The sequence below is a fragment of the Lepidochelys kempii genome, chromosome 25, assembly GCF_965140265.1.
Source record: "Lepidochelys kempii isolate rLepKem1 chromosome 25, rLepKem1.hap2, whole genome shotgun sequence".
NCBI lineage: Eukaryota > Metazoa > Chordata > Testudines > Cheloniidae > Lepidochelys > Lepidochelys kempii.
The window spans coordinates 8,530,687-8,544,886 of record NC_133280.1 but is presented as its reverse complement, the minus strand read 5'-3'; the positions used below and the strand labels follow the sequence as shown (position 1 = coordinate 8,544,886).

The 14,200-nt window shown below is 47.8% G+C and overlaps 1 protein-coding gene across 8 annotated transcripts in view; it reads right to left on the bottom strand.

The window, feature by feature from the left end:
- The window catches only part of ATCAY (ATCAY kinesin light chain interacting caytaxin), a 38,723-nt gene that overhangs the window by 10,765 nt on the left and 13,758 nt on the right, over window positions 1-14,200 (bottom strand). For all 8 annotated transcript variants that reach the window (XR_012156159.1, XM_073323909.1, XM_073323906.1 and 5 more), the window contains 6 exons: window positions 11,032-11,217; window positions 9,240-9,342; window positions 8,392-8,523; window positions 3,818-3,904; window positions 2,881-2,979; window positions 2,470-2,505 (listed from right to left, as the gene is read on the bottom strand). Coding sequence is in view for 7 of the 8 variants with exons in the window: in XM_073323909.1 (XP_073180010.1) it covers window positions 2,470-2,505; window positions 2,881-2,979; window positions 3,818-3,904; window positions 8,392-8,523; window positions 9,240-9,342; window positions 11,032-11,217 (643 nt within the window). In the remaining variant the exon portion in view is untranslated. The remainder of the gene's footprint in view (window positions 1-2,469; window positions 2,506-2,880; window positions 2,980-3,817; window positions 3,905-8,391; window positions 8,524-9,239; window positions 9,343-11,031; window positions 11,218-14,200) is intronic.

Here is a 14,200-nt window from a genome sequence, read left to right as displayed (position 1 = left end):
TGACCCGAATGGGAGTTTTGCTATTGACGTCAGTGGGACCAGGATTTCACCCCAAAAACCAGTGCAGAGAAATGCAGGCCTGGCAGAAACTGACCTTTAGGCTTGGGTTACACACAGGTTTTGCACTGATATAACTCTTTCGATTAGGGGGTGATTTTTTTTAAACCAAAATAGTTACATTTGTAGAGTGGATGCAGTTATACTGGTTATAAAGGTGCTTTGTACTGGTCTAGCTTATTCCCCTTTCTGTACAGGAATAAGCTAGACTGGTATAAGCCCCTTTCATACCAGTCTAACTGTATCCACACTAGAGGGGGGTTGTACTGATTTGAACTTTAGCAGTACAGGGAAAGTGATATGATTTTGGGGGGCAGGCAAGCCCTGAGAGAGGTAAATAGGCTTTTATTTAAGTATGCAGTCACATGCATTTTCAAACACTGATCAGTTTTTCAATAGCTCCTTAACTGTGAAGGGTCCATGGAACTGCATGGCTTTAAAGGGCTGGAGGGCTGTGAGTGGCCCCTCCTAAAAGTGAGGGGGGGCCGACCGACACCAGAACCGTGGTCCTGCCCCCTGGGCCATCCCTTCTTCCTGAGGCCCCGCCCCTTCTCCCCAAGCAGCAGGGTGTGGCCAACAGGGAGAGAGCCATCCAATGTATCAAGATCATTTTGAATTCTAATCTTGTCCCCCAAAGTGCTTGCAACCCCTCCCTGTTTGGTATCATCCCAAATTTTAAAAATGGACTCTGTGCGATAATCCAAATCATTTATGAAGATATTGAATAGAGCTGGACCCAGTACAGATCCATGCGGGACCCCACTCGATACGCCCTTCCAGCTAGACTGTGAACCATTGATAACTTCTCTCTGAGTACAGGTTTCCAATCAGTTGTGCATCAACCTTCTAGTAGGTTTGTCTAGGTTATATTTCTCTCGTTTGTTTATGAGAGGGTCATGTATCAAAAGCCTGACTAAAGTTGGAATATATCACATCTCCTGCTTCCTCCATCCACAAATGTTCTGATTCAGAGAAACATTTCTGCAATAAATAAAAATATCTGCTGAAAGCAAACACGAAAGGGGGCCAGAGACAACCGAAGCGTGTGCTTAACTTTAAGCACACCTGTAAGTCCATTCCTGTTCCACAAAGCACATGCTCAAGTGCCATCAAAATCAAAGGGACTTCATCATGTGCTTCGCATTAAGCATGTGATCAAGAGCTGTCCCGAACAGGGATGGAGTTACGTGCTTTGCTGAACTGGGGACTAACACAGGCCCCACTTTGCAGACACTCATATAACTTTGTGCACATGAATAATACCACTGAACTCATTGGACAACTCACATGGATAAAGTTACTTGGGCGCACCAAGTGGATGTACTTGCGTGCCAAAGTTTTCTTGTGTGTAAGAGTTTGCAAGTCGGGGGCACAGTTCTGACTTGGGTTGTGCTTTTGATCCGGAATGGTCACCGTGGCTCGGGCCCATGGCAAGAGCTCCTCCTCCCAGGTTGTTAACATTTGATTTGTTCTGTCTGTGGTAGTGAGTCCCACGTAGGTTCCCCGGCATGATGAGGCATTTTGTTTTAATAAACCTCACTGGATGCATGCTAACTCAGCTAGCTTTGCTTCCTTCCCATACCCCCCTCTGCTTTTAGTATAGGGTACTGTAATGATAATGTATGCTCTTATCATTAGTTGTGGCAATATATCCTAATTCAGTATTTTTTTTTATCGGATGGGATGGCTTAAAACATGGAAATAAAACAAACTAGGCTATAATGGGCCCAATTCTCATTTATAGTAAGGCCCTTTTACACCTCTCTAGCCTTAAAGAGCGCATAAATTACCTTTCCTGCCACTTTACACCACCGTGGTGAGGTGAAACAGCCTTAAAGAGGCTTTAGGGCTTGTCTGGACAGGAAGTGGTTCCTGATTAACTCCACGTGTGGCATTCCAGAATAAGAGCATCCACACACAGAATTAGTCAGGGACAGTTAAGCAGGAACAACTCCTTGTGTAGACAAGCCCTTTCCCAGATGAGAATCGGGCTCAATAGTTCCCCTGCAGGTTTATTCTGGGGGACTGTTTCTGTGCAGAGTTGGGGGACAGGTTCTTCCTATGGATGGAAGGTGGGGGTTGAATTTACCACAGAGGGCATCTTCACTAGTGAAAGTGGTACATTGTTAACTCAAGTTAGCTAAACAAAGGTAAAATCCTAGTGGGGACTCGGCAGTTGGCAGGTTTCACACAAGTTATCAGGTTGAGTTAAAACCTATAGGAAAGTCTGGGGTTTAAGCAGCTACTCCCTTTGCATCTTGTGTCTGTTCTGAATGAATATCAGTAAAAGTCAAATACAGACCAAATGGGTTGCCTGGATTATGAGGAACACAGAATTTACTGGCTGTAACTCCCACAGGAGAAAGCTTTAGGACAATATGAGCCCCATTCCCCCCAAAAGGTGATTTTTACCTTTCTTTCCTGGCTTTGGTTCTCTCCTCCTCGTACCTGCAATGAACAAGATAGATTTCCTTAAATGTCACCGCCAGGAAAACACAGCATTCACTCTGAAGCCGAAAGAGCCTGGGGCAAGCAATGGCTCCAGAATACAAAGAGTTAATGTGTTCTCTCTCTTGCATTTTCTGCCGGTAGGAATGGGGAAGCTTGAGGCACAGAGAGGGTAGGACTTGCCCAAAGCCAAGCAATGAGTCTGTGGCAGAGCTGGGACTAGACGACAGCCAGGCCTCCTGAATGCCAAGCCGTGATCACAGGACCATCCCTCCTCTCTGAAGCACCGGAAAGAGGTGCACGTGGTGAGGAGCTAATGGACTGTGGCCTCCAGAGTTGCCAAGTTTTCAAGTGAGAGGTCCCTGTGATACTTACTGTAGGAGGCAGTCAGGAATCTGGACGTGCTCCATGGGGATAGTCTGCTCCAGTTCTTCCAGACTGTGAACGTACTGGATCTTATTGATAAACTTCACACTGACAGAGGAAGAGAACATACACCCTTTGAGAGCTTATTCTGACTTCCCCCTTCATAGAACAGTGACTATCTGGGACATACATCCAGATCCTATCGAAATCTGTGGGCGTTTTGCTGTTGATTTAAATTCAACTGGGATATGACCCAAAACGAAGGCTTCTCTTTAGCCAGAGGCTACAAACACTTCAGACACCTAGAGTGGGGTTCTCCTGCTCCCAACTTCATTCCACCCTTTTGACAGTAACTTTTGCTGAGAGAGGATGGCTTGGGGGTGAGCTGTGAGTGCCAATCCTATGAGTTTTTACACCAGTCTATGCAGTGACCTGTACCGGGAGAGGCTGGGGCTAAGGCATCTGGGACTTCTCAAAGAACCACTAACTTCTGTGGGGAGAGAATTTGGTCTAGAGTCCTCCTTGCTAGAGCACCCACCCAACCCAAGTCAGGAGCTGGCCAATTGTTCCTTTATTTGTTATAAGAACTTGATAAAAATAAAAACAAACAAACAAAAAAACCCCTTCCAGCAGCATTGGGACACCTTTCCCCACTCCCAGTGAGTAAATTTCCTGCCACAAAAATCCAGCCTCCCTTTCTGGCTGCCTCAGTAGGGTAACAGGAATACAGGGCTTGCCAGGCTCAATCAGAGAGAAGGTCCAGCAAGCTCAGTATCCTCTCTCTTCTGTGGCCAGTCCCAGGTGATTCAGAGGAAGGGGTGACGTAGGTGGGATAATCCCCCTCGTGTTGTGTAGCCCTCACCCTGCTCTCTAACATGTAGAGATTGACACGAGGTTTAATAGCTTTTCCAAAACCCACTGGGATGCGGGAGAGTTCTTTGTTCACCTGATGAAGGGTCTGGATATAGCCAGTACTGTCCGGATGAACCATGAAGGGTGCACGATTATCAAAGCTTTCAGGTTTTTCCGTAGCCTGTGGAAAGGCCAGAGGTGAGAGGTTAGATGCAAAGGGCTTGCTTCCAAACTCCTGGAGGGCCCCGTGGGACTCCGTGGATTTCAGAGATTTACTCTGGTTGTCGGGGCAGAATTGGGCCCACAGGATCACATAAGTTAGAGAAGCAGAAGACCTGCTAGGGCATAGTCCTGATGCCTTTAGCTATTGTAGGAATGTTCCTACAGTATATTCTTCAGCACCTCACCCAGGCCTTGTTTTACACACTCTGATGATAACAGGGCTTCCACCATGTCCGTTGGAAGAGGAAAGAGAAAATCTGTTCTAGTCCTAAAGCAGCAAGAGGCTAGTCACACAAAGGGTCTTCGGCAGGCAGTGCTCAGTGTCCTCTAACGTTTAGGTGCCTTGAAAATCGCTGGGATTCACAGAGCCTGAGTTTGGGGCCTGGGCTCCCTATACAATGAATGGGGAGAGACAGGCGCCTCAGAATGGGAATCACAAAAGCCAGTGTCTAGGTGGCCCCTTGCCCAAGCTAGCTAGAGGGAGGTGCCCTGTCCTGCCCCTCTCATGGAGATAGGTGCCTCCTTCTGCCAGGGATTCTCAGCAACAAGCCAGTGGGGTGGGGTGGGGTGGGGGGGCTCCCTTATAACCTTGAACCCCGTGGTTAGCATACTCAGCTGGGATGTGGGAGACCCTGGTTCAAGTGCCCCTTCACTGGAGGAGGAGAAGGGATCTGCCACCTCTCTGGTGAGCATAGGCGAAATTTAACTTCTATATTTGTGGGGGCAGCTCCAGTCAGGCCAACAGGGCCACGCGTGGAATGGTGGGGGACTCACAAATTCCGTGCTTGCCCCCAAGGGCGCTATTTCAGATTTGGTGGTGGTGGTGGGGGACACAACTTTAACCGTGATTCCAGGGGCTACTTAGGCAGCTGAAAACTCTAGTGGTTTTGCAGATAATAACTTAGAAATCTCTGATAGGAGCCCAGTATCGAATTCCTATCTCAAGAAAGAAAATTAAATAAATATTAGACTCGCTCAGCTCTAATACTAACATGTTCTGACCTCTTGTGGCAAGTCACTTATGGGACACTGGTTAGTTTTAAAATGGTAATGTCTATTCTTTCTCAGATACTCTTACTAAAGTCAGAAGGGAACATCGTGATCATCTAGTCTGACCTCCTGCACCTCGCAGGCCACAGAACTTCCTCCACCTACCCCTGTAATAGCCCCCTAGTCTCTGGCTGAGTTACTGAAGTCCTCAAATCGTGGTGTAAAGACTTCAAGGTACAGAGACTCCACCACACCACAGAAACACTAACCCAGGAACCAATCCCTGTCAGAAACCCCATTGCCAGCTCTGTCCCCATATCTACTCTAGCGACACCATCAGAGGACCCAGCCACATCAGCCACACCATCAGGCATAGGCGCCAACTTCTACTCGCCCTGGTGGGTGCTTGACCCCGCCTCTGCCTCCGGCCCCGCCCCGACTCCACCCCTTCCCCACCCCCAGCCCCCCACCATTCCTACCCCTTCCCCAAAGTCCCTGCCCCAGCCCCGCCTCTTCCCCGCCTCCTCCTCAGAGCGCGCCACGTTCCTGCTCCTTCCCCCTCCCTCCTGGAGCTGGTTTTGCCAAGCACTGGGAGATCAGATGAGGAGCCGGGACATGGCGAACTCAGGCAGGGAGGCAGAGGAGGTGAGGTGGAGTGGGGAGGGGAGCTTGGCTGCCGGTGGGTGCAGAGCACCTACTAGGTTTCCCTGTGGGTGCTCCAGCCCCGGAGCACCCATGGAGTTGGCGTCTATGCCACCAGGGGCTCATTCACCTGCATATCTACCAATGTGATATCTGCCAGCATGTGCCAGCAACGCCCCTCTGCCATGTACGTTGGCCAAACTGGACAGTCTCTACGTAAAAGAATAAATGGACACAAATCAGACATCAGGAATGATAACATTCAAAAACCAGTAGGAGAACACTTCAATCTCCCTGGACATTCAATGACAGATTTAAAAGTAGCCACCCTGCAACAAAAAAACCTTCAGAAACAGACTTCAAAGAGAAACTTCAGAGCGACAATTCATTTGCAAACTTAACACCATTAATTTGGGCTTGAACAGGGGCTGGGAGTGGCTGGCTCACAACAAAAGCAATTTTCCTTCTCTTGGTATGGACACCTCCTCATTAGTTATTGGGAGTGGACCACATCCACCCTGGCTGAATTGGCCCTGTCAACACTGGTTCTCCTCTTGTACCGTGACTCCCTTCTCTTCATGTACCAGTATATTTAGCCTGTGTCTGTAATTTTCATGCCATGCATCTGAAGAAGTGGGTTTTTTACCCGCAAAAGGTTATGCCCCAATAAATCTGTTAGTCTTTAAGGGGCCACCGAACTCCTTGTTGTTTTTGTGGATATAGACTAACACGGCTGCCCCTCGGATGCATTTCCTTTGTCTACAAAATCAGTTCTCCTCTCAAAGAAAGATATTAGTGACTTTGTTAAAAAGAAAAGGAGGACTTGTGGCACCTTAGAGACTAACCAGTTTATTTGAGCATGAGCTTTAGTGAGCTACAGCTCACTTGCTGTAGCTCATGAAAGCTTCTGCTCAAATAAATTGGTTAGTCTCTAAGGTGCCACAAGTCCTCCTTTTCTTTTTGCGAATACAGACTAACACGGCTGCTACTCTGAAACCTAGTAACTTTGTTATTATTGAATACAAGAATTGAAACTATTGTAGAAAATTCTACAATTACTTTCTATCCTTTAGGCTACTTGCAGTTCGCCAAGCTGGGGCAGATCATTTAACTTTAGGAAACACCCTAACAGCCCTTTCTTATCTTAATTACCTGCTAATCACTCTGTTTATAAACACAATTCTGACGGGCTGCCTCAAGAGTGCAAACAGGGAGCAGCACCTCTCCCATCTCTGCAGAACTCATTGCATCCCATACTCAGACTGCCTGCCCCTGAGGCTTGCAGTTTGAGGGGGGAAACACCCTTCCTTGCCCTCCCCTCCACCTGTGCAGGTGAGCACCCTAACCGCTGGCCTATGGGATACTCTGCTGTGGGGAATCCCTCCTATTGAAGTTGTTCTACTCTGACTAAATTAAAAAACGACATGGGTGCAGGGGGCCTGGATCTTCTACCCCCCAGGGGAGCGTGCTAACCACCAGGCTACAGAGTCATTCTCATGCCTGCTTGTTCTCTCTGGCTCAATGATTCTTCCATTATTTAGACACCAGGGACACCTGAAAATGGAGACACCCCAACTGATCAGCTGTCTGCAGCATCCCCAAACCTGAACTCAACAGAGCTATGCTGATCTACACCAGCCAGGGATCTGGCTTCTACAATATAGATTAAAATAGCGTGACTAAGAAATTCTATCTGATGAAGTGAGCTGTAGCTCACGAAAGCTCATGCTCAAATAAATTGGTTAGTCTCTAAGGTGCCACAAGTACTCCTTTTCTTTTTACTTACTTCTTCCAAGGAGACACCCATTATTAGTATCCCCTTTGTGCTAGGTGCTGTGCAAACACAGAACACAAAGAGAGTCCCCGCCCCAGAGTTTACAATCTAAGTATGAGACAATAGACACCAGGGGAAGAGAGATGGGGGAGCCTGAGGAAACAATACTTTTTATAGTACAGAGCGTTAGTAAAATACTCTTTAGTTCCTTTGCATCAAATTGACTTTGACCGAGGTGTGTCTCTCTGTTACTACAGGTATACATGCTTGTATTTAATACTCCTGTGAAATATAACCAATAGAAGGGACGAAATAGCATCAAAGTCTAATGTGAAAATGATCCTCATTTTCTTGTTTATGGACCCCGCGGTCTGTATATGCTGCACCCTTGTCTTGGGTTGTGAAGTGTGAACCCGGTAATCAGGAATGAACAACCCAGTGAGTGTAAGGAGGAAGCAGGCCCGACAGTTCCTCCCACTGGTGCCCATTTAATGCTGCAGGCTGGCTTTCCCAGTGCATCACTTTGCAAGAGTCCCTGCTGCCGCATGGGAGATGTGGAATGATACCAGGTGAGAAACAATTCTGCTGACTTTGTCCCCTTTTTGCTAGGAGGGATGGAGTCATGCCCCCGGGACCTGTAGTGTTCAAGTACCACCCCCTATAGGTGGGGTCATAGAATCATAGAATATCAGGGTTGGAAGGGACCTCAGGAGGTCATCTAGTCCAACCCCCTGCACAATGCAGGACCAATCCCCAATTTTTGCCCCAGATCCCTAAATGGCCCTCTCAAGGAACTCACAACCCTGGGTTTAGCAGGCCAATGCTCAAACCACTGAGCTATCCCTCCCCCATCCTCTGTATGCATCCAGTCCTAACATACCTTACGTGGGTGCATAGGAGCCAAACTCAGCTTTACAGCTGTGGGACTGAGTCACATTTACACTAAGGCTCCTTTGCATTGTTTTGGTGGTGCCTTAAGCTGGGTGTATAGTGCAGTGGATGATCAGGGAAATAACCTGCCCGTAGAGGGCATTCCTCACCTTCTGTCTATCATCTGGTAGCATTTCTTCAGCCAGCCCAGGCCTGGCATCCTCCGACGTGGTGTGGCTCCATTCAGGTACACGATCATGTAGTCCTCGGCCACCAGCAGCTCCAAGCTACTGATCACGTACCTATCAGGTGGAAATCCAAAGCCGCCATGGAGTGGGATTGCAGGGATTGAAGCTTCAATACATACTGCGGGGTTTCTGTATTTATTTGTGTACACCCTCTCTCCCAGCCCCACCATGCTGATCATTCTCCAATCTATTCTGACTCCGTATTGTGACTCAGGTCACTGTATTTGGCCACAAGAAGGTTCAAAGGAACATTGCAACTGAAAATCTGACCTGTCTGTCTTTGTGGGTTGTGGGATTTGGAGAAGATGTTTCAAATCCACCATGAGGCACCTTTGCAGGAGCCATGAAGGGGTGTGTTTAGGTGGGGCCTAGAGATCAAGTACAGTGGTCCATACATTTATGTCCATAAGTTCCTTTGCACAGCAATAGTCTCAGATGGATAATTCCTACTCTGGGCAGGCATTTATTGCTGGCCAGCATATGGGCGCACATCAATGCTATATGTGAAGCTGCTTTGAGGTATCGGTGTTGGGTCAGAATTTGGATCATTGGGCAGGTAGGAGGACACTGTGGACAACAGGTCATCCAGCAGTATTCAGCCAGATACACAGCAGCACCCTGTACAGCTGGCATGGATTCCACCTTGCCTAGTCTCCCAGATGAGGTGCTCCATGTAAAGTCCCAGTGAGTGGCACAGATACTGAGGTTACCTGGGGACCCGGGACACTTCTTGCCTCCCCTCCATCATGCAACTTGGCGTTGTCACTTACAAGAAGAGGTTCTCCATGATGTAATGGTAATCAGCTAGATTACTGTCTGGGAGATAGCAGGCAGCAAAGACAATGATAGCATTGAGACCTTCTCCGTAGTACCCTAATAGAGAAAGAGATGGACAGCATGGCCACTTGAGTGAGACAGAGGCAGGAGGTCAAAACGGAAAACAACTAAGTGCTTCTGCAGCCAGGCCTGTGCTTATGCTGTGTTGTGGGACATGGCCCCGTCCACAGAGAGGTGTCCTGACCCTGCGCAGAACTCCCACTGACCTCCATGCAAGAGGAACTATGCAGGATCACAGCCCGGGAGAGATGCAATGCGATGTTTGCTTTGTTGTATTACTTTATGAAGCTCCTGTTGCTGGAGCAGCTCAGGGCTTACTTGAAAATCACTATGGCTTGCAGTGTGCCACAAAGTTGTGCCCATGAGGATTTTGGCAAATTCCCAAGGAAGTTGGATTCCAGAGGTAGAGGCCATCGACTGAGAGAGCCCAACTTATGATCCAGTCCTGGAAACTTTTACCCAGGGGACGAACAACAACGGCTTCCCATTGGATCTTAACATGCTCTGTTAGGCCCCTTATTCAGAATGGTCAGCTCATTATTCAGTCGTTGGATATAAACCAGTCTTTGTATTCGGGGAAAATATAGTCTGCTGTCAAGGCACAGGAGTAGGAGCACTATTCCTGGCTGTACCATTGACTCATTGCTAGCCACGAATTTTCAGAAGTGACCACTATGTCTGGTGCCTTAGTGCCTACGTGTCCAACCTGAGACACCAGGGCCTGGTTTTCAGAGCTGCTTAGCTCCTGCAGCTCCAGTTGACTTCCGTGTTAGTTGGGGGTGTCCCGCACCTCTGAGGGGGACCAGACCCTATTGCTGCCATCAGCTCCTGTATGCTTTCTATTATGTAGCTAGGTTTTTTAGGGTGATATACAGAGCTGGGTAGAAAATGGTTTCCCCATCCCTGGAAGATTTTTGATATTTTATCCTGTCCTGGGACGAAAAGTCAAAATATTTAAATTTTTTGCAAATGAAAAATCTACAAGACATCCAGTTCAGGTCCACCAAAACATTCGGTTTCAACCTTTTAAAAATTTGTTTTACATTGAACTACGAATTAACTTAAATTTTGAAACAAAAAAGTCGTTTTGGACCAAACGAGGGGAACTTTTCGCTTTGCAAAAGTCAAAACAGGATGGTTTGACAATTTCAAAACTTTTTTCCCCAAACATTTTTCCAAACAGGCCGTGCATTGAAACTGGCCCTGTCCTGCAAAGTGTCGTCAGAAAAAAGTTTAGTCGAAATAATCCCAACCGGCTTTAGTGATGTGAATGGTGCCATGCTGAGTGGGATAGCTGCCTCGTACGATATGGGGAACTGGCTCTCCTTACTGATGGGCAAGACAACCAGTTGCTCATGGGCGGTGGGTATCAAAGGCCGGGGGAGGCTGAGCCTCCCCAAACAGCCTTGCGTGGCCCTGCCCATTCTCCATCCCTGGCCACACCACATGCCCGCCCGGTACTCTGGGGCTGGGGGCACTGGGGGCCGCGCTGCCTGCTTGGTGCTGGGGGGGCTCTGGGCTCTGACGGGGGAAAGGAGGGAAGAGGGGCAGGGCCTTGGCCACAAGGGGAGAGTCAGGCCGGAGTTAGCCTCCCTGAGCCTGTGGTTCACCCGCCGCCCATGCAGTTGCTACATCTCTTCCAGCCCCACCTTCCCAAGAAGCAACTATAAGAAAGGCCGGCAGGCCAGTGCATTTCTGAGACACCATGGTCTTCCTAAACCTCACCTCCATGTGTCACCACCTTCATGTAGGGTTTGATCATCTGCAGATCAATGCGGTGTTCCTGCTCCCCAATGATAACTGTCCTCCATAGTCTCCCATTGGTAGCGCTGCTGTCTTCTACCACCCCATCCCCAAAGAGGTCTGCGCTGTTCCCGGGCATGTTCTTGGCTGTGGCCACAGGTGTATCATCTGGAAGAGGGAAAGCGAGAACTCTGGTGAGCTTCTCCTTGAGACTGGATAGAGGTCTAAGGTGCTTATCTAGGCGTCTACACTGAAAACGTACATTGGCATAGCTATGTCTCTCTGGGTGTGAAAAATCCCCCCTTCCCCATAGCAACACAGTTCAGATGACCTAACCCATGGTGCAGACAGTGCTAGGTCGACGGAAGACTGTAGTGAGTGTCTACACTGAAGCGTTACAGTGGTGCAGGTGCAGCTATGCTGCTGTAGCATTTTAAGTGTAGACACACCCTGAGATCCAGATTCAGAATGCATGCATTAAGAATACAAACTGGAGTCTCAGTCTGCTCTCCATGCAGGGCAATAAGAGACCGCAACAACCACAGACTGAGAACCTGTCACCTCAGGGTGGGATGCAGAGATAAAATTTCTCTCACCATTAATGACTGTCCATTGAAGCAGCTAATCCTGGAACCCATAATGGGAGAGGCAATTCTTGCTTTAGTCCTAAGTGGTGAACAGGATCTGGTCCAAGAGGTGAATATAGCTGAACCACTCAGTAATAGAGTCGATTATGTAATGAAATTAAAAACCCTTGTAGGGGGGAAAAGACCAAAGAAACCCACCACAGAAGCTTTTAACTTCAAAACAGGGAACTACAAAAAAAATGAGAAGGCTAGTTTAATGGAAATTAAAAGGAACAGCCACAAGAACGAAATGCCTGCAAGCTGCATGGAAATTTTTAAAAAGCACCATAACAGAGGCTCAAACTATATGTCTGCCCCAAAATTAAAAAAAAACATAAAGCAGCAAAAGGACCAAAAAGTGACACCATGGCTAAACAACACAGTAGAAGAGGCAGTTAGAGAAAAAAAGAGATCTTTTAAAAATTGGAAGTCAAATTCTACTGAGGAAAATAGAAAGAAACCTAATCTCTGGCAAGTCAAGTGCAAAAGTTAATAAGGCAGGCCAAAAAAGAATTTGAAGAATAACAGGCAAAAGATACAGAAACTAAAAGCAAAAAAAATTTTGTTAAGTACATCAGAAGCAGGAAGCCTGTCAAACAAGCAGTGGGACCGCTGGACAATCGAGGTGCTAAAGGAGCACTCAGGGAAGACAAGACCATTGCAGAGAAGCTAAATGAATTCTTTGCATCAGTCTTCACTACAGAGAATGCGAGGGAGATTCCCAAACCTGAGCTATTCTTTTTAGGTGACAAATCTGAGGAACTGTCCCAGATTGAGGTGTCATGAGAGGAGGTTTTGGAACAAATTGATTAATTAAACAGTAATAAGTGACCAGGACCAGATGAGATTCACCCAAGAGTTCTGAAGGAACTCAAATATGAAATACAGAGCTACGAACCGTGGTATGTAACCTATCGCTTAAATCAGCCTCTGTACCAGATGACTGGCTGATAGCTAATGTAAGCCAACTTTTAAAAAAGGCTCCAGAGGCGATCCTGGCAATTACAGGTGGGTAAGCCTAACTTCAGTAACAGACAAATTGGTTCCAACTATAGTAAAGAACAAAATTGTCAAACACTGTGATGGGGCACCTGCCCCACACTGGCCGGTAAGGGGTTAACTGAGCCCTAGGAAGGCTGTGCAGAAAGCAGCCAATAGAAGAGGGGCTCAAGGAGCAGCCAATCAGGCCCATATAAGAAGAGTTGCAGGTCAGAGCAAATTCAGTTGCTCCCTGGAGCTCCAGGAGGGAGGACTGGCTGCCTTGCAGGAGGAGGAAAGCTAGCACCTCGGACAGAGCAGTGCAGGGTGGGATCAGGGGAGTGAGGGCGAGCTCCTAGCTGACTGATAAAACTGGCATGCTGAGGCCCTGAGACAAGACAGGAGAAGGTGCTGGGGTTGTGGGGAAGCGGCCCAGGGAAGTAGACTGAGAGGTTGGAGGGGACGCAGCGCATGGCTGCTGCCTACAGGGTCCCTGGGCTGGGACCTGGAGTAGCGGGCAGGCCTGGGTCCCCCCTCACCTCCACTCACCACTGAGGAAACGGCTGGACGATCGGACTGTGGTACCTCCCCCACCAGGAGCGGGACGGTGGTGGGGAGCACAGAGTATGGCACAGCTGGAGGGCTGTGTCCTGAAGAGGACGCCGTGGTCCTTGGAACGAGACGGGTCCACGAGCAGAAGTGACAGAGGCAAGACATCACCAGAAGAAAGCGCACCGCCTTGCCGAGCTAATCCCAGAGACAGCCAGCAGGGGGCGCTAGCGAGGTGAGTGAAGCCCATCACAGACACATAGATGAACATGATTTGTTGGGGGAAGAGGCAACATGGTTTTTGTAAAGGGAAATCGTGCCTCACCAATCTACTAGAATTCTTTGAGGGGGTCAATGAACGTGTGGACCAGGCTGATCCAGTGGATACGGTGTATTTGGACTTCCAGAAAGCCTTTGACAAGGTCCCTCACCAACAGCTCTTAAGCAAAGTAAGCTGTCATGGGATAAGAGGGAAGGTCCTCTCATGGATCAGTAACTGGTTAAAAGATAGGAAACAAAGGGTAGGAATAAATGGTCAGTTTTCACAATAGAGAGAAGTAAACAGTGGGGTCCCAAAGGACCTGTATTGGGACCAATGTTGTTCATCTTATTAATAAATGATCTGGAAAAAGGGGCAAACAGTGAGGTGGCAAAGTTTTCAGACTATACAAAACTACTCAAGATAGTTAAGTCCAAAGCTGACTATGAAGAGTTACAAAAGGATCTCACAAAACTGGGTGACTGGCAGGTGAAATTCAGTGTTGACAATTACAAAGTAATGCATATCAGAAAACATAGTCCCAACTTTACATACAAAATGATGTGGACTAAACTAGTTGTTTCCACTCGAGAAAGAGATCTTGGAGTCATTGTGGATAGTTCTCTGAAAACATCCCCTCAATGTGCAGCAGCAGTCAAAAAATCTAACACAATGTTAGGAACCATTAAGAAAGGGCTAGATAGGAAGATGTAAAATATCATAATGCCACTATATAAAT